Source organism: Phodopus roborovskii, unplaced genomic scaffold (assembly GCF_943737965.1).
Source record: "Phodopus roborovskii unplaced genomic scaffold, PHOROB, whole genome shotgun sequence".
NCBI lineage: Eukaryota > Metazoa > Chordata > Mammalia > Rodentia > Cricetidae > Phodopus > Phodopus roborovskii.
Window position 1 is genome coordinate 5,661,280 of NW_026126575.1, and position 25,028 is coordinate 5,686,307.

Consider the following 25,028-nt stretch of genomic DNA (forward strand, 5'->3'; position numbering starts at 1 on the left):
TAATTCTGAGCCATAACAGGGAGAAAGTAATAGGTCGAGATATCTAGGGTGCTTTCGTGCACGTGGCAGTTCTTGGCTATGAAGGCATGCCCCAGAGTACTCATAACACTGTCAGAGAGTTTGGGTAACAAACATGAAGTATTAGGGCCGTACCGAGCTCCAAGGGCCAGTACTCCATGCAGCATCTTGTGGGCACGCTTGTGTGTTGCACTGCTCACGGTCTGGAGGCTTGTCAAGAACTTCACAGCTCAAATCTGGGAACCGGTCACCGTTGGCTCGCTGACAGACCACCAGTCTTGTCCGCATGCCTCCACCACACAGCTTGGTACACTGGGAGAGGGACAAAGAAGGCTACAGTCATTTTGTGTGAATTCTATTTCCCCACAGGAGACCTTTCTTGGCTATACTTTATTACAGCTCTGGGCAGGCTAAGTTTGACAGACAGAGCCAAGGCAAATTGCCAACAATGATACAGCCAATGAACCATAGTTCCTGTGAACATTAAGTATCCCTCAGTGAGGGCTTTCTTTATATCTGTAATAAGGACTTTTATGTACCTCACCTCATCAGGCTGAGAACAGTTACTTGCCCCATGTATAAAACAAAGCATGGGAAGTTAATGTAATTAATCTTGATTCATTAACCAGTAGTTAACGTTCTTGAAGGCATACAAAAACCAGTAAATAAATAAATAACCAGAAACTACTCAATAGCAAATAAAAGATAAAGACTTGGCCCATTTTATTTTATTTTATGGTACTTGATAATTGCTTTCCTTGGTTTCTATTTGTTTTTGTTTGGAGACAAAGTTTCACTATGCAGTCTAGGCTAGTCTGGAACTCACTGTAATCCAGACTGACTTCCTGTCTCAGCCTCCTGGGTGCTGGGATTATGGAGATGTGCAGCAAAGCTCAACTTCAAGTTTTATTTTTAAATGTTGCTGAGGATTTAATCCAAGCACTGAGTTTTACTCAACCCCACATGTTCCGGCAACTTCTATGAAGCTGTCATGGACGGACCTTTACTGATTCTCTTATTCCAATTATGATGCGCAACTGTTTAGCTCTCTTCAAACCTCAGCGTAAGTACAACTGCCCCTTAGGATGAATAAACAATACGACGGGAATGGGTACTAGCTGAAGTTTTGACTCCTGGCAGGATTCACATTTGTGAGACAGGAACAAGTTGTGTTTCTTGGACAGTGCAGCTTCACTCATATCCAGGAACACAGACATTCAGTGTTCCTGCTGCGTCAAGGCTGGCTCTCCCACAGCACTTGGACAGTCAGTCTGTGATAACAGAGAGCATCCCAGCAAAGGCGTGGACTCACCCTGGCTGGGATCCAACTACAGAAGCCTAATTATGGATCCCACAGGACAAAATTGCACAGAGTGTTAGGAAGACTCAGGTCACAGGAGTCTCAAAGTCCCTCTCCCTTCTTTCCCTCATCATCATTGCCCAAAACATCAGTTAAAGTTAAAAAAAAAAAATCCTGAGTCAATGGCCTGTTGCTTCTAGGTTATGTGTATGAAATGATAAGACACAAAAATGTGGACTAATGAGCCCATCATCTCCTATGTCTTTTTCTTCCTCTTTGTGCTGTGGTCTTCCAGGTGTTAATTTTCAGGCTTCATTTGGTAAACAGTCAAGACAGAACAACCCAATGAGCCTTAAGTGTATGCTTAACCATAGAGAGAGATTTTGAGTATCATAAATATTTAAGTCCTGCTGTAAAGTATAACAAGAGTTCAAAAGTGCCCAATACTACTGCTACTGCATATCATTCTTACAATTAATAAAGTAAGTTATTATTGCATTATTACAGTGTCACTTGATTGATTGAAGGTTACATAGTAGGCATTTAATGGATGTTGCCTCATATAATAGTCATAGTATTATGCAGATGGTACTATTACTATTCCAGTTTATGGATAATGATATAAAAATTGGACTAAGTTATGTTACTTGTTAATATCACAAAAATGATAAAGCTCATAGCTAGGTCAAGCCAGATCCTGCATAACCTGAACCATGGTCTAGCTGGGTGAGGCTGCCTGATCCTTCCCTCCATGCACCCTCCTCAACTCCCCAGATGTAGTCAAAGTTCCACATCCAGTGTCCTGGAATAGTTGCACCCCAGCTTGCATGGCCATCAAACTCCAGGCATACATAGGAAGAGATCATGGACACATACTCCCACTCACAGTAGCCTCAAGGAAAATAAAAAATATCTAGGAATAAACTTAACCAGGAGGTAAAGGACCTTGACAATGAACACTAGAAAATGGAAGACAGACCCTTACCATGATCATGGATTAACAGAATTAGTATTGTGAAAATGACCATCCTGTCAAAAGTTATTCACAGATTCTATGCAATCCCAGTCAAGACCACCGTCTCATTCTTCACAGAAATTAAAAAAAAAAAAATCTTGTTACCATAAAAGACCCTGGATAGAAATCACAATGCTAAGCAAAAAGAACAATGCTAGAGAGACTACTGTTCTAGAACTCAACTTATATTTCAGAATCACGCTAGTCAAAACAGTAGGATACTTGCCTTTGGTTTTCCTATTGCAGCGATAAAGCACCATGATGCAAAGCAACAAGGGTTCATTTCATATTATACTTCTAGGTTAAAGCCCATCAGGACGTGAACTCATACAGGGCAGGAACCTGGAAGCAGGAACTGATGCAGAAGCCATGGCTTTCTCTCTATTGCTTATTCAACCTGCTTTCTTATGTAGCTCTGAACCACCTGACCAGGGATGGTACCACTTACAATGGGCTGGGCCCTACAACATCAATTACTAATTAAGAAAATGTCCCACATGCTTGCCTACAGAACAATCTTTTTAAGGCATATTCTCAATTTCCTTTTCTCAAATAACTCCAGCTTATGTCTGTGTATACATATACATACATAGTTACATATATTGTCTGGGCCAACAATACTCCTCCCAAGAGCTATAGGCTATCTAACAGCACCCCAACAACAGATGTGAGAAGCCTTCTTTTGGGTTGTTGGTTGGAGTTGTTCAAGAGACTCTTAAAACATAGGCTGTTGCTGTTGCCCTTGGTTGTATCTCAGAGATGAAAGATAAGTTCTATTGCTGAAGACACCATGTACTTCAGAAACAGGATCCAGAGTAACTGAGATGGTCTGACCTTAAAGCATCCTCTCTGAGGACTAGTTTCACAGTACCAGAAGGTGCCATGCAAGCTTCCAAATGAGGAAAGCAACCAATCGTCCTACTCAGCTATGTACTAAAAAATATCTAGCATGACAATATCCCTAAGGGTGCAGTAGTGGCATGCATACCTTGGTAGTAACCAACAGCTCTCTAATTGGACTTAAGGTCTGTTCAATACAAGAGAAATCATGCTTGGTACTAAAACCATAGCCAGCCACCTGAGGCTAATGAATTTGTGATCTTGTAAGAGAACCTACAACTACCACTTTACTAAATCAACATATTTTTTTGTAGGTTTTTTTTTTTTGAGACAGGATTTTTCTATTGTAACAGCTCTGGCTGTGCTGGAACTCATTCTGTAAACCAGTCTGGCCTTGAACTCCCTGAGATCCACCTGTCTCTGCCTCTCAAGTGCTGGGATTAAAGACATGTGCCATCACCTGAGCCCCAACCTAATTTCTAACTTCATTCTAAATATTTATTCCTATACTCTCCATCAGAGGCATATGTCTTTGCAATCATCACAGAAAACCACAACCAATCAAAATGCAGAGAACAAGTGGCCATGTGGTGCCCAGACCTAGCTAACACAACTACAACACAGCTCATGCACCTAAGACTCAGGAATCAGAGTAGAAGAGCTAAGAAAAGATTGTAGCAGCTGAAAGAACATGATGTCTGCTGTGAGATTTCATCTCTTAGAAATGACACAGAAGCTACACATATGAAGTCTCATCAACAGGGCTGCCCAAATAAGCCCTGAGCAAGGATGGCACCAATAGACATGCTAACACGGAAGAGAACTCTCCCAGGATCCCAATTCTAGACAAAGAACAATAAGCAACTAATGAATGTTGAGAGCAGGAGAAATGTCTTCCCCAGGGAAGAGCACCCAAGTTAGTCATCTAATAGCAAGTAATCATCCCTGAAATCATATACATATGAGTAACAATGTATTGAGTGAGAAGGTTGTATTTATATATTTAAGTTTTATATATAAGAAATAGAGACCATGAACTTGAGAGAGAAAACGGGTTGCATGGGAAGGCCTGGAATAAAGAGGAAAGAGAAAATGATGTAATTAGATCTTAAAACAAGCAAACAAACAAAATCACACACACACACACAAACACACACACACAAACACACACACACAAACACACACCCAGAAAATGGACCGATGGATCTTTTCTTAATTTTTTGAGGTAGGATTTCTCTGTGTAGCTTTGGGACCTATCCGGGCACTCACGCTGTAGAGCAGACTGGCCTTGAACTCACAGAGATCTGCCTGCCTCTGACTCTGGAGTACTGGGATGAAAGCCTTGCATCACTACAGTCTGGCTGGACCTGATTTTATGCATTCCAAACACTGTGTTAATCTTTGTCAGGCAAAGAGGGCAATTCTACAAAGCTAATAGTCAAAGAAATCACTAGTGGAAAACAGGAAGATATATCGCTCCTCATTCATTTAATGTCATCTGTAATAAGACTAACATCCATCCTGTTTTTGTGAGGCATTTGAAATCTTGGAAGGCATTTTGCCATGGAAACGAGTGTATCCAAAGCTATAACAGAAATGGCAAGACTCTCATGGGTACTTTTGCATGTGGTTTTCATCTTTATAAGTATTAATTTCTTAATCATCAGAGGTTACCTAATAAACAACTTAGACCTGGGTTTATGTAGTCTTTTGTCATTCTGCACTCCCTACACATTCAAGCTTTCTTTGTTAGTAATAAGTACATATAAGAAGCAGGGTAGAACTAGAAAAGATCTCCTAGGGAATCCCAGATCTGGAAGCTCCTTCTAGATCTAGTTCCAAAAAAATAAAATATTAAACAATAGCAGCCAGCCAACAAAGGACAGATAGACAAATGGTTTGCTCTTACCTCTCCCCAGCTGCCATAAGCCCATTGGGGACAAGGGCCAGATTCACAGGCTCTTTGCTCATCAGGTTTGATTCTCTCTACACAGTCACTGGCAGGGTATCCGTTTTCATCCTGACACACCACAACTCGCCTCTGGGAGCCTCCGGCACAGGTACTAGAACACTAAGCACACACAAGAGCAGATTTATCCTCAGCAACACCTGCCTCCTACCCAGACATAAAGCAGTTGGCTGAAAGGTCAGTGACATATGACAAACTACTTTCAAGTCTTCATACACAGTGGGGACTGTATGGGCACTTGGGTGGGGTTGTTCATTTTGTACACCCATGCAAAAGCCTGGACAGTAGAGAGGGGCTTCTCTTCCCATTCTCCTTGCCAGCAGTAGGTATCCTTTGGCCCTAATGAGTGATAATGTTTATAGAGTCCCCTGAGGCCCTGTCCATTGCCCACCTGTGTCTTGTCTGCATTTCTGAGAGGGACAGGAGTGTCAAGGAACACCACAGTTTGTGGACATTTTTCCAGATTGTCAAGAGCACCTTTAGAATCAATGTTTGAGTCTCCTTCAATACAGAGGTTAACTCATATTTAATGAATGGCTAGTTGTGGAAATCAAACTTCCACACCAACTCATTCAGTAACTCCACTAAGATCCCACAGAATATCATTTAGACATTACTTCCTAGTAGGTGAATAATATAATCTCTTTGTCCCCTGTCTACAAGAACCTATATTTCAGTGGCTGATGATAGTAAGATGTGTTTTATTTTCTTTTCACTTCCTCAATGAACTCAATTGAATTCCATTGCCACAAATCTCTCTCCAGCCCATTTCAGTGGAATGTTCTCAAACGGCTATTGTTTGCATTTCAGTTGATTTCTCATACACACTTCTCATAGCTCTCCAGTGAGTCTACAGGTAGAGTGTTTCTCTTTCCATACATTCTTTGCCTCTTTAACTTAGTGCATTTTCTAGCACCCTCCATTATGACCCTTGCTGTAGAATTGGCAAGCTTATACACATTGAGTCTCCAAAGCAAATGCAATTTTCTCCAACTAACCCTCCTTGATGGGGACTGTCTCAGGGTAGAATCATTCAACCTGAAACAAATACCTCTTCCCTATAAGTGGATTTAAATGAAAATAGCACTAAACCATGAAACAAAACCCCACACCAAACAGCAACAACAAAAACAACAAAACAAAACAAATAAACAATCTTTCATGGTATCACCAAAATACAAACATGTAAATTATGATTTTTTTTTTCAACCAGGAAAGACCTTGACACACTCTCCCTGTCATCTTTCAGTTTTTAGAACCGGAAGATTTCCTAACTAGGAAACTGGCAGAAAACAGGAGAGGAGGAGGTGACAGGAAGCCAGCCGCTGCCCGGAGGAGTCCAAACCCAGAATCCAATCAGCACTCACAGACCAGTATTTCTACTGCATTTACACTCACTGTGGGTAGTGACAGACTTCTCATTCCTTTTAGCCCAGAAATAATTTAACACAATTAGCAGTTGTAGAAGGACACTAAAAGTAAAAAGCTAACAAGACCCTTGAGTGGCCGGCATGCTCCCTCTAATTACAATTACGTGGCTTCCAGAATCTGTTGTCACCCTTCCCCTTTGGAATGCCACCAAGTGTTTCAATATTCCATAATGTAGTTTTGAAAAAATTATCTAGCACAACATTTTAAAATAGTCAAATGCAATTTTTCCTTTTGACATCCTTTTTCAAGGCCTGTTGTAGTTGGAAGGACAGTAATAAGGGCTGTGATAAAGACACTGTCAGGAGTTCTGGGCTCCACCCTGCGGCCCGTGAAACACAGAGCACTTTCCTGGAATCATCTCATCTAACTCATAGAAAGCAAGACTTAACCTTGTCATTCTTTGGCAGCTGAGGAAACTGAGACCTACAGAGGAAAGGACACCTGACTCCATTTAGAACTCTGTTTCAGCTGTGTGTGTGTGTGTGTGTGTGTGTGTGTGTGTGTGTGTGTGTGTATGCATGCATATGTATGTATATATTTGTTATTTTTTCTTATTTGGGAGCACATTCCCCTTGGAGGGATACTCCCTTAGCCTAGAGGCAGGGAGGGTCTAGTCCCTACTTCAAATGACTTGACAGAATTTGATGATCCCTCCTGGAAGGCATCACCCTTCCTGTGGAGTGGGGATGGGGATGAGATGGGAGGGGGTGGGGGGCTTGGGAGGGAGGGAGAGAGAACTTGGATCGATATGTAAAATAAGAAAAATAATAAATAAACATATTACATATATTTACATATATGTAAACACACACACACACATATATGATATATCTGTTTTAGTCTAGGAGATAGCTGGTAGGGCTAATGTGCTTGCTGCCAAGCCTGATAACTCAAGTTCAATCCCAGAGCCCACACAGGGGAAGTAGAGAACTAAGTCTAGCTAGGTATTTACGATTTTCACAACCATGCCATGGCACACACATGTACAAATAATAAACAAACATTAAAAAGGGCAAGGAAGAAAAACAGAAATTCCTCTTCAGAAAGTTTCTCTGCCCCCTCTCCTCGGGGGTATACTCTGCCTGTCCCTCCTAGTTCCACAAGTCTTGTCCCTAGAAGTGACACCCCTCCTCCAACTACAAAGGATCTCTTCCCTGGGACAGCCTTTGTGTTCACCCAGCTTGGCTGCAAATGTGTGGCAATAATCTTTCAAAGGGAAATTTCTTCAAAAGCAATTCTAGTCTGTTTTCCTCCAGGCGACTCAAGTAGGAAAAAAGCAGGCAAAGTGGGTACTCACTGCTCCCCAGGGGCCAGTTCTCCACTGGTTTCCTCCAAGCACATGGGTGCGGCTAGGGCTGTCAATCCTGGGATGGAAGTCCTCGTTTTGAAATGGGTGAACAAAGCTGCTGCTCGGGATCCATTGAGGGCATGGTGACATGGAACAGTCCTGGTCAGTCTCCGGGATATAATCTGGGTCACACTCATTCCGATCAATCACGTGGTCGCTGTAGTTGACACACATCACTTGTCGGGTTGCCTTACCTTGCCCACAAGTCACAGAACACTATGTTGAATATTCAGAAAGAGAAAGGGGACTATCATTTGGGAGTCCGACTTACATTAGTGAATATATGTTTCTTCAAGTGGCTGAACATTTTCCCAGGAGCCTAGCTTAAGTCTTAGAATCAACCTTGACTGCTTTTTTTTTGTTGCTATCCAATATCTCTTTTGCAAAGAAATGCTGCCAATGTAGCATTCAAAGTGCATCCAGATTCAGCCACTGTCTGTTTCTACCCTCATTTCTCTTGTCTAAGCAAGGTATAACTTTCCCTTGACAGGACTAAAGGAATAGTTATCAGCTGTACTTCTGCTTGGGACTTGACATTCCCCATACATGTGTTGTTTGCCAGTGACAAAAAATGCTACCCATTACCACTTAACTCATGCATCCATCTGGTGACTTCCAAGCTCACTTAACTAATACCCAAACTGTATGTAGTTCATTTGCTAGGCCCTTGATTATGGAGCCTCTGGCTACTTCCTTGGCTATTTTTTCATTGTCCATATGCTGTACCTAAAGCTACTCTAACAAGCCAAGAACCTCCCATCTCGGGAGTATCCTGTCTTCTGTAGTACCCGTGGCATCACACAGAGAGTGTTGTGCTTTTCTCTTCCAATCCATGCATAAAAGTGAGAATATTTATCATTTGTTGACTACTTATTTTTCTGCTAAGCATTCAATATATATAATCTCAATCATAACAGCAATGACATGATATTGGTATTCATCCTGTTTGTTTTTTATATTTAATTTTACTTGTGTGAATTTGTGTTTGTATGATGTGTGTGTGTGTGTGTAGGCCAGAGGAGAATGACCAGCGTTGTCCATCTATAGTTTATTGTCTTATACCCTGGGGAGGACAGTGTCTCTCATAAACCAGAAGTTCTCAATTTTCAGCTAGGCTGGCTAGCCAGCAAGCTCTGGAGATCTACTGCAATCTGTTTACCTCTGCTCCCCACCACTGAGATTATCAGCCTGCCTGCCGTGCCCAGCTTTTACATGGGTGCTGGGAATTTAAACTCAGATCTTCATGCACAGAGAACCCTATCCTGGGCCTGTTCTTTTAAGAGTAGAGGGAAAATAAGGTTCAAAGACTTTAATTCACTCAACATCACTAGGTCCGGGTTTTCCAAAGCTTTGGGATTCCATGTCTCCTGCATATGTTTTGAATTTTTCTGCAATACTAATCCCACCCCCCACCCCTCCACTTCACCTAACCTAAACTACTTCCTAGATTCTGGGCATGATGTGATGAAGGGCTGATATCAGAAGTTGCCCAAAGAGAAGTTTCATCTGCTTTTATAAAAGCCCACACAGATGGTGCTTGTGTGCTTAGAAGACTGGGTTCGTGGCACTGTCTTTGTATCACTAAGGGGCATCTGCCTTTGAGGGATTGCAGGATGCATGAGCAACCAGACTCAAAGTCAGAGAACCCCAGCTCTCTCTCCCCTTGCCACTGTTTGGACCATGTAAGTCCACTACAGACTGAGGGAGCTCTGCAGATTGAGATTTGCAATCAGCCCAGCAGGACAGGCACTTAAGGAGACAGTATACTGATTTGCACATTTTTAAATGTGCATTCTTTGCATGATTGACTAAGATTTCTTTTATACATATACATACACACACACACACACACACACACACACACACACATATATATATATATATATATGAATAGGATAATCTAAATCTCAAATCCAACTCTGAAATATAATCTATTCTTAATATGGATTCTTCCCCCATTTTCCAATCCTACCCAACCCCACAAAATCCAGGCTTACAGAGCTCCAGTCTAGAGCCTTCCAGTGTCCACAGGGTGTCACAGAGCATTCTTCTTTGGCTACTGGTTTAGGTAAGGTAGCACAGGCACTTTCATCAGCCACAGAACCATCCTCGTCCCGACAACTGACATATCTCATCCGGGTACCTTTTCCACAAGTGGCTGAGCACTGGGTGTTGGAGTGAAAAGACACAGGCATGTCATTTGAAACGGCTGCTTAGTGTTTTTCACTTAGCCCAGTTTCTTATCAGTTCAGCTCCCTTGCCATAATCATGCTGGAGAATAGCTGCCTCCTTGGCACCCTCCCCACTTTTCTCTTAGTATGTTTCTTACTGGAGTCCAAGAGCCAAATCGCCACTGGGTTCTGGGCACACTGTGTGTGCCTCTCCCTGGTTCCATACCAGGTAAGGGAGGGTGACAAGGTGATAATTCACAGTCCTAGATGTGAAAGGAGAAAACATTTATCTTTGAGGCAAGACAAGTTATTAGATACACAGTCATGGAAAAAAAAAAAAAGCACACCACATCAAGAAATCTAAGATTTCTGCTACATTTGACAAGTCCCATGACCTCTCTTAGCCCCAGACTCTTCAATGGCAAAGAGGGATACAGTCTGAACCATTTTCTGGATGCCTTACGCAGGGCAGGGTTTACTAAATGACGGCTAAAGCCATGTTTATTCACCTGCTCATAGAAAAAGGGAGGGAACATTGTGAAGGAGTGTGCATGTCTGAAAAGAGCAGAATAACATTTACGAATTATTAGCTGTTAATGTTTAAAACTTTTCAAGGCTAAATTGTGTTCTCACATTTCAGGTAGTTTCCTAATCAAAATTTGCTAATCATGAACTTGTTTTCCCAGAGCACCTAAAGATAACACCCAGGACCCTGAAGGTCAACCTTAGATATAAAAGGAATTTTCTGTAGGCCCATGGTTGGAATTCACATAATGCCCCTCAGAGAGACCTGCTGGAGTGCCAGTCATCTGTGGATGGACACTAGTCTCTTATTTACAGAGTGGGGGAGAAAGAGCACACCTGTTTATAATCACTCCAGTCGCAGGAGCTGCCTACCCCTGTTCCTTGATTTGATACATAGTTATCAAGGACCCATGAGTCAGCTGACCTGGAGCAAAAGTGATATGGCCTGAGACTGAAGGTCACTGATGCTTGCCTTAAAACTTTACATGTGGCCCAGGCGCCCTGGATGTGGGTGTCAGTTTGGAGGACTCGGGCAATCTATGGGGCCTCTGGTAGTGGATCAGTATTTATCCCTAGTGTACAAATGGACTCTGGGAGCCCATTCCACATAGAGGGATACTCTCTCAGCCTAGACATGGGGTGGGGGTGGGGCTAAGCCCTGCTCTAAATGATATGACATACTTTGAAGATTCTCCATGGAAGGCCTCACCCTCCCTGGGGAGCAGAAAGGGGATGGGGGGCAGGGGAGGGGGGGGGAGAGAACTGTGATTGACATGTAAAACAAGCTTGTTTCATATTTAAATTTAAAAAAAGGTGGGGGGGCCTTTCATATGGCATGAAAATTCCACTACCTGGTACTATGCCTAGCTTTTTCCTTTGTCTGTGTTCCACAGAGAGTCCTAGAGACTTTTGTGAAAAGCAAATAATGTTTCCATAGGCTTTAGCCATGGGAGCCTATGGACAAATGAACACTCCAGAATGAGAATGAGAACTCCTGTTTTGAATCTCTAAGGAAATTACTAAGTTTTCACTTGATATAAGGGCTGACATTTTCTTGGGACTAATGAACACACTGTGTGTGTGTGTGTGTGTTTGAGTGTGAGTGTGAGAATGTGGAGGCCAGAGGGTGTTTATTAGCTGTTTTCCTTAATCATTCTGTACCTTAATTTTAGAGACAGGATCTCTCGCACAGTGTGGAACTCACTGATTGGCTATATTTGCTGGCCCATGAGTTCCAGGGATACACCCCTCTCTCCTTCTACCTCAAGGTTACAGATACACAGGGCCAGCTTTTATTTGGGTATCGAATTGAACTCAAGTTTTCATGATTGTGTAGCAAGAATTTCCCCAACAGCCAATTCCCTGTACCAATGCCTGTGTCATTTTTAACATTTTAATAAAATTATAAAAACAAAGTTTATACAGGTACCTTGTCAGGTTAATTGATCAGCAAGAATAATATGATCACCATCACTATATTCACCCTGTGATTCTTTATCCACAAATGACATGTGGTGAAATGCACCCAACTGAGGGTGCCCAGCATGGAGGCAGTTGATTGGCTGGCTGTACAAGGCCTCTCTCAAAACATGAGTTCTGAGTACAATGTTGGCTCAAGTCTGTCTTTAGCAGTTACCAAGTTGATATGAAAATTCAAATCTTCTCTTGTAATAAATGACAGCAAAATCAAGGCACACACAGAACAATGGGCTTGTGAAGCAGTATATTCTCCTGAGGGGGAAAAACTCATGCACACATGCCTATATGCCTGCGTGCATGCATGTGTGTGTTTGCACATCCAGACACTACATATAGATATTTGTATTTGTGTGCACATATAGAAATGTCATCCTGCTAGTTTGCTCCTGCCAGAATGGCTAAAATTAGAAACACCAATGACAACTTATGCTGGAGAGGATGTGGAGAAAGGGGAACACTCCTCCACTGCTGGTGGGAGTGCAAACTTGTACAGCCATTTTGGAGATCAGTATGGCGGTTCCTCAGGAAAATGGGAATCAGTCTACCACAGGATCCGGCAATACCCCCTCTTAGGCATATACCCAAATGAACCACATCCATGCAAAATAAACATGCTCAACTGTGTTCATAGCAGCATTATTTGTAATAGCAAGAACCTGGAAGCAACCTAGATGCCCCTCAACTGAAGAATGGATAAAGAAGATGTGGCACATCTACACAATGGAACACTACTCTGCAGAAAAAAATAATGGAATCTTGAAATTCACAGGCAAATGGATGGCACTTGAAGAAACCATCCTGAATGAGGTAACCCAGTCACAAAAAGAGGAAAATGGGATGTACTCGCTCATATATGGATTTTAGACATAAAGGATCACCAGCCTATAATTCACACCGCCAGGGAAACTAGGACACAAGGATTCTAAGAGATTCATATAAGGTCCCTCACAGAAGGGGAAAGGGACAAGATCTCCAGTGCATATGGGGAGTGGGGGGGCAGTGAGTGGAGAGGGAACTAGAAGAAAGAGAAAGGGAGGAGAGGAAAACACCTGGGACTAGTAAGATTGAGATTGAGTCAGGGGAGGAATAAAAGAGAAGGGGGAGAGAGAGAGAGAGAGAGAGAGAGAGAGAGAGAGAGAGAGAGAGAGAGAGAATAAAAGAGGGAGTCATTATAGATTTGAAGAGAACACTGAACCTAAAGAAATGTACAGAGACCTACAAGACTGCCGCCAACTAACAATTTGAGCAACAGTGGAAAGGCTACCATAAATGCCCTTCTCTGATAATGAGATCAACGACTAATGTATCCACCATCATGGAGCCCTCATCTAGTACCTGTTAGAAACAGAAGCAAATACGCAAATACTCACAACTAAACTGAGCTGAACCAGAATCCAGATGCAGAGAGGGGGGACAAGACCAGGTTTCAGAAACACATAGAGACAGCTGACCTGAACAAGGAGGAGCTAACGGGGCCTCAGACTGATAGCTGGGAATCCAGCATGGGACTGACTCAGACCTCCTGAACATGGGTCTCAGCCAGAAGGCCTGAGCAGTCTAAGGGTCCTCAGACAGTGGAACCAGGATGTATTCCTGGTGCACAAAAGGACTTTGTGGGCACATCCCCCATGGAGGGATACTGCCTTAACCTAGAGACAGGAGAGAAGTCCTAGTCCCTACTCCAAATGACTTGACAGATTTAGATGACCACTCCTGGAGGGCATCACCTTACATGTGGAGTGGGGGGGAGGATGGAAGGGGAGGGTGGTCAGGGAGCATGAGAGGGTGGGAGAGAGGGAAAGAGGGAGGGAGGTAGGCAGGGAAGGAGCGAGGGAGGGAGGCAGGGAGGCAAGGAAGGAGGGAGGGAGGAAGGAGAGGGAACTGGGATAGATATTTAAAATAATAAAAAGAAATGTCACCAAATTAAATTATGTACAACAAAAAAATTTACAAATGGCATTAAAACCTATATTACTTCAAATTTCATATAGCCATTTGATGCTAATTAAAGACTTCCATTGATTGTTTTTTCAACTTTAGAACCTTTTGTCAAAGGGTGAATATAATTGCCAAAATATAGTACCTGCTAGTATCTGTGTTGCATGCTCTCTCCATGCCAGTTTCCAAGCTATGCACTTGACACTGATAACAGCGCCGAGGAGACACTCTCAGCAGAACACCACAGACACATACAGGTGTCAGTGACCTTGTGAACACAGGCAACTGGGACAGCTAGTAAAATTCTAAGTGGTGAGTTTTGAGGATTTATCAGCTCTCCTCCTCCCCAGGATTTCTTAGTTTTAAGAGTAGCAACACACAGCCTCCAGTTCACAAGGCCTCTCTAAAATTTGCTGTTGGGTCTTGAGAGCTGCTCCAAACTAGCTTGAGCAGAACACACTTTTTACACTTATGTCTCACTTATGTCTGAACTATCAGAGTCCTCAAATAAATCCAAGTTCAGGACAAGACTGACTAATATTTGCTAGCCAACGAGAATGAAACTTTAAACTACAGAAACTTAAACCAACCAACCAACCAACCAACCAACAAAGAAGACAAAGCCAGAAAAAACTTAGATCCCAAATGTAGAAAATAAGTAATTTAACACCCCAGGTGTGCTATGTATGGATTTCTCTATGAAAATGCTTTGGTTTGGTCTGAACCAGTGAGCTGTTTGGACCCCATACTACCCAAAGGCAATAACTGAGTTGAAATGGGAGACTCACCTGGGTATCCGTAGGCCTGGTGGCTGCATTACACTCATTGTCATCTACCACTGACATGTAAGTTCCAATGATGCACTTCACTGCCCTTAGTTGGTATCCCTGTCCACAAGTGACACTGCACTGGGGGAGAGAAATAAAACAAAAGCAAAAATTTCACCAAACCTTTTCTGTCATGTACTTACCTCAAAATATTTGGTATCAGACTGGACCCAAGAGCTGACCCCAGACATTAGGTAAAACTACACAATCCCGCTTCATACAATTTACACTGGTCCATTATTATAATGGCATTTAGAATTATTTCTGTCTGGGACTAGAATTGACTGTGAGCATTAGCAGGGAAAGGAGTATGTCCATAATGCTTTTCATACGCTTCACACTCTACCTACTCAAGTATTCTGGTTAACACAGGTGTTTAGTAGACCTCTGTGACCTTTGATTTCTAGAAAAGAATTCTCAGGAAATAATTAAAAGTTGAAGCAATGTTTCTGCATAGGACACTCTTTGCAGTATCATTTATTTGAAAGAGACAAGATATTGGAAAGGACCTACATATGCAACAGCCAAAAGTTAGTTAAATATATCACAGCATATGAGTAATACAGAGATCAATACAGCTGCTGCAAGGCCCACTGCCAGGATTCCAGGCCAAGAAAAGTCATGGGGGTGGGGACATTATGGGGAGACAGGAGAAGATGTAGAATCAGTCCCCAAGCTGAAGAGCTCACTAACCTATCAACAGCTGTTAAAGGTCCACTGTTGATGGAGCTGGGGATTTAATGAATTATAGTAACTTAAACCTTGCAGTAAGCAGAGGTGTAGCTAATGAAGAAAGAAGCTGCCAAATTGGTAACAAAGAAGCAGGACACTTTGTTCTCCCAACCACGCTGTCCATTCATTCATCTCCATGCACATAAGACATTGTTTCAAGATAAGCCAAAGGGAATCCACTCAACAAGTATGGGTACATTTAAAAGATAACATCATCTAAGAGATAACATCTTAACATACCTTCTCTGACAACAAGGGAATCGGGCAATAACAGAAGCAAACCTGGAAAGTGCACGAATGTGTAGGAACTGATAAATTCTTAAGCAGTATGGGGGGGGGGGCAACAATCACAGAGGTATTAGAAAACACTGGAGAGAAAGATGAAAGAAACAGTAGAGAACTGGAAGACATGGTGAAAGCTGTACTCATCAGGAAACTTATCACTGCAAATGGTTATATAATTTAAGAAGACTTCAACAGTGGAACGTTAACAGTAGGTGCTTATCATCAAGATGCATTGGCAATAACCTGTAGCATTGGTGGGATTCTTTTGACCAATGACTCAAAAAGATATAATTCATTCCTAGTACTGGGGTTTTTGTTTGGTAGCACTTGGTGTCTAGTTGGGGTATTGTCCCCTATCATATGCTGACTTTAATTTCAGTTTTCTTCAATGGAGTAACACTGGTATATCAATCAAACTCCAAGGCAGGCTCCATACTCAGGAGTAGATGACAAACAAGAATTAGACTCCTTGGTTTTAATGGTCTTTTCTTTCCTTTCCTTTCCTTTCCTCCCATCTTCTCTCCTGCCCTCCCTCCCCTCCATCCCCTTCTTTCTTCCTTTTTCTTTCTTTCTTCTTTTTCTTTTTCTTTTTCTTCTTCTTCTCCTTCTCCTTCTCCTTCTCCTTCTCCTTCTTCTTCTTCTTCTTTTGTAAATAGAAAGACTGTGAAGTTGGGTGGACAGGAAATTGGGAGGATTTATGATGAATTGAGAGAAGGAAAAATATGAGGAAAAATATACTGTATAAAATTTTCAAGGAAAATATGAAAAGAAATGAAAAGTAACCTAACATTGTATCTTAAGGAGAAAAAGGAAGAGCAAGGTAACCCCAAGAGAAGAAAGTAAGTAATATATACCAGAGTAGATTTGAACTGGTTACAGAATAAAAACAATGGTGGACAGAAGGTATTGTTCAGTGGGAAAGCACACGATTGGCATGCATGAGGTCCTATGTTCAATTCCCATTACCAATAGAGAGAGAGAGAGACAAAATAAAACTATGAATATAGCTACAAAAGGAGACTGACTCAATAATAATAAAGCTCAATGAAGTCCAAGCAAACTCTACTAAATATTTCAAAAAGTTTAACATCAATCCTTTTCAAATGCTTCCAAAATATTAACGAGGGATTTGTTTGTGCAAGAAAGCACTCTACCTATAGATCTACAGCCCCAGCTCAAATGGGATGAATTATAATTTTTTTTAAATGGGCAAGCAATTTGAATAGACATTTCTCTAAAGAAGATATTCAAATGGTAACAAACACACGGCAAATTGCTCAACATCTTTTTCTACTAGGGGAATATAACTAGAAACCATAGTGAGTCAGCACTTTGCATTCAGTAGGAGAGCTACAATTTTGAAAATGGTAAATAGTAGCTATTGACAATTTACATGGAGAAATTGTATATTGCTGGGAGGGATGGAAAATGCTACAGCCTCCATGGAAAGCCACTTACTTGGAAGTTAAAAATCTAAATACACAATTACTATAGGAGCCAATAATTAATCCCCTGGGTAATAGATTCCAAATAAGTGACATAGGTACTAAAATAAATACTTGTTCATTTATTCCAGCAAAATTCACAGTAGCCAAAATGTGTAAAAACCCAAATATCCACCTTAGATGCTTATTCACACAGTGGAATGGCATTCAGAAATGGAACGGAAAGAGTGCCGGTTACATGCTACCGTGCAGGTGGGTGCAGAAAGCCAGTCACAGAGGCCACGTTTCTCTCTGTCTCTCTGTCTCTGTCTCTGTCTCTGTCTCTCTCTCTTTCTCTCTCTCTCACACACACACACACACATACACACATCTGCCCACTCTTACTAAAAGTCCAGGATATGCAAATCCACAGACCCAGCAAATGGATGGTTGCCAGAGGCTAGGGAATTGGGGGATGGGAAATAACTGCTGAATATATATGGAGTTTTTTTGGGAGGGGGATGCTGGAAATAGTTTGAAAGTATACTGAGGTCATAATACTTGACTATAGTGAATACCACTAATTTGTTCCCTTAGAAGTCAATTGTATGTTCTGTGTGCTTCTATTCAATCAAAAAAAAAAAAAAAAAAAAAAAAAAAAAAAGTTACAGGCAGAGTATAATTCCAGGTTTTAAAATGTTAAAAAAACAAACAACAACAGCAACAAAAACCAAAAAAATGCTGTTTGATTTCTTCTCCTTGCTATCACAATTTTGGGAAATTTTTTTCCTATGAATATTTCTGACTCTTTTAACATCTTAAAAACTTAAGCATTTGCCTAAGTTGCATGATCAGTTAAAGAAAGGCCAAATCTCTTGTAAGAGATGGGAGATGGTCGGACTGGTCTACCAGTTGTAGATGTGACAGTCAGGATTTCACTAACATTCTTGTGCTAACGCCCTCTCGTTAGGCTTGAAACTCTAGATTTGGACAAATAGGAAGCACTATGGAAAGGATAAAAGGGCTCTTCTCCTTTGTTCAGACAGTGCTTGCCACTGGACTGGGGGACCCCTGAAGCAGAAGATTCTAGCAGAAAAGTGTCAGCATGGGGTCTGCAAATGGCTCCAAGGGCAAAGGTGCCTGCCTTTAAGAGTGAGACCTGAGTTGAATCCTTAGGCCCCTCATGGGGAGGAGCCCACTCTGTACTTTGTCCTCTGACTCCCACACGTATACCATGGAACACACACTCTCACACATACTTTGTCTCTCTCTTTAGCACCCACACATTCACTAGAGGTTAAAGACATGTAAGATACGTTTTAAAAGTACTAACAGTGAGAATGAGGAAGCCCAAGATGTGTTTGTAAAGCTGCCTGTGTGTTGCATGCAAATTTGGAAATGGAGACAGAGGCTAAAGAACAGGAGTGGCTATGGCTGGTCAGGGTGGAGGGAGTCATTCTTCAACAGATTGCATAAGTGACACCAGACAGCTGCTCCACTTCTACGGGGAACTTGGAGTGCTGCTTAAATAGTACACAGCACTCTCTCGCTTCTATATTAGGAAAGACTGGATTCCAAGAGCAAACTGGGCCCAGGGGACATGCACTCTCTCCTTTTGAAATGGTAGAAGTCTAAGGCAGTGAAACCTATTACATTCTAGAAGACTGGGGAAAGATTCTCACCCTGATGATTATGATTCCAGACCCCTTTGATCTAACCAACTACATTTAAAGAATCTCACTTATTTATGAGAGTTGAGTTTTGGGTTCCTTATCTTGGCAGCCAAAACATAGCTTCCAAAGCCCAGCCCAGACCCTCTGCTCCAAATCAGCTGGCAGACAGAATCACATACCCATATAGACTCACTTCAGGGAGGATTACATCTACCAGATGCCACGTCTGTTGTGAATTTGTTTAAATACTTGTGTGCAGTTTAGAATAGGGTGAAAACCTGCACAGTGGTGGGGAAATGAGGGGTTAGGGGGTGAGGGAGGGGGGAGGGGGGATAGGATGGGGGTGGTGTTGGTGTTGTAACAGGAGTGATCATCTCCAGCAGAGCAAGGTAACCCAGGCTGCACTGCATGCCTGCAGGCTGCTGAGTCCAGTGCTGTGGACCCAGAGCCACAGAGGTACAGTGCAAGCCAAGCTACCCAGCCAGCATTGTGGTGAAACCCCACCACTGGAATGCCCCTCTCAAGATAAGCGGCAAAGAATGCAGTTAAGAATCTTATCATTCAAAATACCTGTCCCCAGGGACCTGCCTGCCAGGCGGCACACTCTGGCTGCTGACAAGTCTGCATGGACTCTGGCTTGACCTCAGGGTCACACATTCTATCACTTAATCGATCTTCGCCAAACTGACACCAGACCTGGCGGTGCTTAAGTCCTTTTCCACAGGTGACCAAGCACTGGAATGAAAAGCAGAGGCAGTCAGGGTTGTTTCTGATCAACATGCTGGGGCCCTTGGGGGCTGTTCTCTAATGAGAACAGGTGGCCCCTTCCCATACTCAGCTCCCCCGCACTGCTGGGCAGCAGTGAGCAAACACGCCCAGCTCTCTTTGCTTCCTTTCATCACTTTCTCTTTCTTCTTTCCCCTTTCCCTCTTTACCCTGGCAGTGCCTCCCAGAGCCCAGGTTGGCCTCCAATTCACTGTGACTGAGGCAGGACTGGACACTCTGATCCTCTCACCTCTAGTGCCCACTGCTGTCATTGTAGGCGCTCTCACTAACTCTGCTGTATGTGCTGCAAGGCTCCAACCCACTGCCTTGTGTGTGTGAGGCGAGTGCTCTACTCACTGAGCTACATCCTCAGCCCCTTTCTTCCTGGATTCTCACTCCACTTCATTATGGCATTTTTCGTGCATATATACCATCATGCTTTACCCATATTTGTTCCTGTAGCTGCTCCCGTTCTTCCATCCCCCCCCCCCCGATTTCCTCTTTCCCTCCTGCATCATTCTCTAGTATTCCCTTTATATTTATGTCCAAATTCAAACACAGAAACTCAACAGAGCACCATGCTCTGAGGAATAATAGTTAGGATTTTCTAGCACAGAGGTTCAGTGTGAAGAAACAAAAGCCCGATCAACTTGTATACCTCTATAACCTAGTCACGTGGTCTCTGTGACTCAATATTTCCATCTGTAAAATGGGGATAACATTAATTCTGACTCAGAGAAGCTAAAGTGTCTAGCACATGCAGTGTACACGTATGGCATTCTCAGGAAAGAAGAGTTGTTAAATATAATCATCACTATTATTTGTGCTCATTTTGGAAAAATTAAAACATGTGTAAGAGCATAAAAGACAAAGCTAAAGTAATCAAAAGTATTTTCAACCCTTTACTCTTTCCTTTCTAGTCTTTTTATCCAAGGGTGTTGGGTGTGAACTGAGTGCTGGGGCAACCGAGCTGTATGCTCAGTATTGTTCGGACACCTGTTCAGCCAAGGCTGGCCACAAAACTTTCTTCTCCTTTCCTTTTAATTTTACTTAAGAAAAGGGTCTCATCAGCACCCCTTACCAGCAGGAAGTAGTTTGGAAAGAACGACGCCCAAATTCCCTAATATTGTGTATAAATGTTTGCTGTCATTTAATTGGACTTTGTTATATAAAATTAAATAAAATAATAATAATAATAAAAAAGAAAAGGGTCTCATGTGGTTCAGGCTAATGAAGCCTTAAAGTTACTACATTACACACTGCCATGGGTGGTATTGAACTCTTGATCACCCAAGGGTAGGATTACAGGCATGTACCACCTCATCTGGCTATTACTTCATTTATAATTACACTTTAGTATTAGCTATCTAAGTAAAATGTGACAGCACCATTTTCTGTCACTTTTTTTTTAAAATCAAGGATTTAGTGCTTAACCCACTGCCTACTGGGAAAGCACTAGATTTGTTGATCATTTGTTCATAAATCAGACACAGGGGAAGATGTTCACTGCTGTTTCACCATTCCAACAGCATGAAGGCGATTCCCTTCAAATTTGACATCAGGGGTAAACTCACATGAGGGAGGTAAAGCCTTGCATACAGGAGCTACAGTTGTGGCAACTTTGCTCCACCACATTCCTGACTTGGCCAGTTAATAAGAGTGTTTATTTCTCAACTACTTGCATCCCCTGAAGGAGGGGGAGTGAGCCTCTGTCTTGCTGAGAATCTCACTGAACTGTGACAGTGCTGGCCTACATTAATAATGAGGATGGATGCAGCTTCCAGAGGTCCAAACAGCATTGCCTTGGGCTTCATCAAGTGAGGGAAGAGGAGGCATCATTCTGGAACACTCAGCCTGGCCTCTTCCTCTTTTCCACAAGTGCTCCCACATGCCTGGATGTGTAATTCAGGTGGCACACTCACTGCTAATTCTCTTACTTCAAAGACAAGGAAGATGAAAACCCTCATTGCTGTACTCAATGTCTGAACTATTTGGAACTCACACTTAATTTGCAGATAACAACTTGCAGCTTAAATAGGGAGGAGGGGAGGAACCATTACTTCAAAGCCAGCAGCAGAAGCTACTGGGCTGTGAGAGTCAGCCAAGCCCCCGGTGACTTTGAAGTCCCTGGTGGACTGAAGGACTTCAGTTGTAATGTAAATGGAAAATTGTTCCTTGGTTTCCCAGTGATCTACACCCTCCCTGGACCTGGAGAGATCCAAAACTAAATCATTTGAGTTGACCTCGGGACCAGCACTTGCCCTTCTCACCTCTGACCAGTCCCCTGATTGCCAATGAGGACAAGAGAACTCATTGCATCTCTGTATGACAACTTTCTCCTGATGTGTGCATTTGTCATCATCCAGGACGTCATTTTGGGTGTTGACACAGATAGCTCTTCTTCTCTGGGTACCACCATCACAGCTTTTAGAACACTATGGACATTAGAAAAAAATAATAAAATAGGGCATTTCTGAGTTTCTTATAAAATGTGCTTAAATCATGTCCATACTCTTTCTTTCAACCCTTAAGAAACAACTGTCCCACCAGAGCTGATCCTAGTTTTTATTTAGGAGATTCTCTTCCAATGCTCATTATTAGGTTTATACTGAAGTCAGTATAATCCCACTGGCAAATTGAGACTAAAATTGGGATATAAAAATGGCTGGCTGATTAGCTTTACCATGAAAAATTTTCTGCATGTTATGCCCAAGTCAGACTTTGCAATTTAACCTTGGGATTCTTTCTTGCAGAGCTTGACTTGGCCAGGCTTATAAATCAATCACAGTTCTATTTTCCATACCAATTAAATGGGTTATTTGACACAACTCCAGAAGGAGCCACCATCAATTCACTGGATTTAGTATCCAAGACTCTCTCAGAGTGAGAACCAACTTACTTCTGTCCAAGCTGAATACCGCCATCCACCTGTGTTACATTCTCCTGAGCATTTTTCCTGGTTGCTTGGTTTGGGTTGATTGCTACAAAAACTGTCATCAACTCTCTCAGACTTCCCATCCAGCCTGCTGTATTTGGCACAGTAGATGTCTAAAGTGCGGTATCCCAAACCACACTGGGCACTGCATTCACTCTTACGGGCAATGTGCCACCTAAACAGAAATAATGGTGGAAAACCAACATTTGTATTAGACATGTCAAATTCAACTAGTGGGAAAATAAAGTTCTTTCTTTCTTAATTCAAATATGATGAAATCTCAAAGCCACAGCCAATTAAAAATCCAATTTCAAGCCAAGGTATCCATGTATTTTTCATGGCTGCCAATGTACATGGAAGTTATAGAACCATAGCCAGAAATGCTATCTGTGTGAAGAATCTGCTAGGTACAGTCCGTCTGAAATTCAAGCAGCAGAGAGAGAGAGAGAGAGAGAGAGGGACTCAGCAAAGCAAAAAAAGCAATTTTTATATTTACAAAAGCCAGGCAAGCATTTCACCTGGTTCCTTAGGCCCTCTCTTGGAAAACTCACCTGCAGGGCTCTCCTTTGAGTGTATCTGTGCCTGCAAGGCTCAGTGACTATTCTGGTAATGATGCAGGGATTAATAACATGGACTATAATTGGAAATGTCAAGTGTTCTATACATGGTATTCATTTATCATTGTATCTTGGAATAAAGGCCAAGATTCAGGATTTCAAGGGAATGAGGCAAAGAGTGATGGGCCCGGACAAGTGACCCCCTCCTTTGGCTTCTGTGAAAAAAGCACACACTCTTGCACATGTGCATATACACCATACACATACATACACATGACTGGGAATTTCTTGAAGGCAGCAGACATTGTGTGTGTGAGTGTGTGAGTGTGTGAGTGTGTGTGTGTGTGTGTGTGTGTATATATACCAGGTCTGATGGTCAGAGTACAGCTTGTGAGAATCAGTGCTTGCCTTCTAACATATGGGTCCCAGGGATCAAACATAGGTCATGAAGCTTGGGACACTATCTTACTAGCCTTACACGATTTTCTGAGAGGCTCTTTCACTGAGACCTGGGACTCTCAGGTTTTATAGGCTGTTGGACAAGAAACCTAGGGCTTTTCTATCTCCCCAGCTTTGAGGTTATAAGGCCACAGCATTGCACCTAACAGTTTAAATGTAGTCTCTGGAGGCTGAACTCAGGAGCCCGGGCTTTCAGAAGCACTTTACAACCCCCATTTTTGCACTGTTAAGTCCCTAAGGATTGGCTGCCTTCATGTCCCTGATATCCATAATGAAGTCTTCTGACACACACAGGTACACGATATAGACTAATGCCCACTCTTATCTTTATAATGCAACAGGAACAGAGTTTGCATTACTTGAATTTAAAACATAAATTTAAAAAATGTTTGATCTGAATTTTCTGAGTCAGCGATCTTCAAATGTATTTGGAAATCTAGAAAAAGATAATTTCCTTTTAATCTCTAGGTGACTGTATTCTCCACTGTTAATTCTCTACATCTCAGCACTTGGGTTGTATGCCACTTTTCAATGTCCTAGTAGTTCAGTTCACACCTGTCTATGGGAGGAGTTGGGGAAAAAGGGGATTACAAGCCAACATGCTTATCAAGGAATTTCTCAGTAATGTCCAAAAGTAGGTCAGGGTTGACCACTGGCAAATAAAGTGGGCTGTGATTTTCCATTACACTGAAATAGCGTCAGGGAGATTTTGTTCTAACACGGTAAACGAGAGCTTATAAACTCACCCTTTATCTCATCCTGTCACAGGCTAGTTGGGGCAAACTGTCACTTCCTACAGGAAGTGAGGCCAAAAAAAAGTGAACTCATTCAACAGAGGCAGAGACATCTGGGACTTTCATCTGCACTTTGATTTTTGGCTACCTTCTCACGGCCTCCATCACCACTTCCCTGTGGGAAGGCTATTTACCATCTAGCAAAAGGAGGGAGGTGTCCTGACAAGAAAGTACTCATGCAGTTCAGGCTGCTGAAGTCACTTCCCTGATTGCCCACAATCCCCAGAAGAATCTGTGAGAAGCTCATGGCACTACCTTAAAAAAGAAACAAAACTCTAAATGGCATCTGATTTTCTTTATATTCTTTCTGGACAGTGATCTGTTCTCCAGCACAATGAACATGCAATTCACTTTATGGGAAATAAAAACACTATTACGGTATTCAACTACTGTATTTCAGGAAAGTATTTTCTAGTCAGGCATAGTGGTGCATCAGTACTCCAGAGGTGGGAGGTGGAGAACTGTGGACACGAAGCCAACTTGAGCTACACAGAGAGCTCCTGCCTCAGAAATCTGAGGACTGGGGATATACTTCAATGGTAG

At 42.3% G+C, this 25,028-nt stretch overlaps 1 protein-coding gene across 2 annotated transcripts in view; it reads right to left on the reverse strand.

The window, feature by feature from the left end:
- The window catches only part of Adamts9 (ADAM metallopeptidase with thrombospondin type 1 motif 9), a 157,054-nt gene that overhangs the window by 72,736 nt on the left and 59,290 nt on the right, over positions 1-25,028 (reverse strand). The window contains exons 20-28 of one of the 2 annotated variants that reach the window (XM_051203299.1): positions 22,640-22,850; positions 22,011-22,175; positions 19,546-19,710; positions 14,823-14,942; positions 10,251-10,355; positions 9,919-10,086; positions 7,871-8,137; positions 5,083-5,244; positions 154-330 (exon numbers count right to left, since the gene is read on the reverse strand). In XM_051203299.1, coding sequence (XP_051059256.1) covers positions 154-330; positions 5,083-5,244; positions 7,871-8,137; positions 9,919-10,086; positions 10,251-10,355; positions 14,823-14,942; positions 19,546-19,710; positions 22,011-22,175; positions 22,640-22,850 — 1,540 coding nt within the window. The remainder of the gene's footprint in view (positions 1-153; positions 331-5,082; positions 5,245-7,870; positions 8,138-9,918; positions 10,087-10,250; positions 10,356-14,822; positions 14,943-19,545; positions 19,711-22,010; positions 22,176-22,639; positions 22,851-25,028) is intronic. The other variant, XM_051203300.1, reaches the window with a different exon arrangement.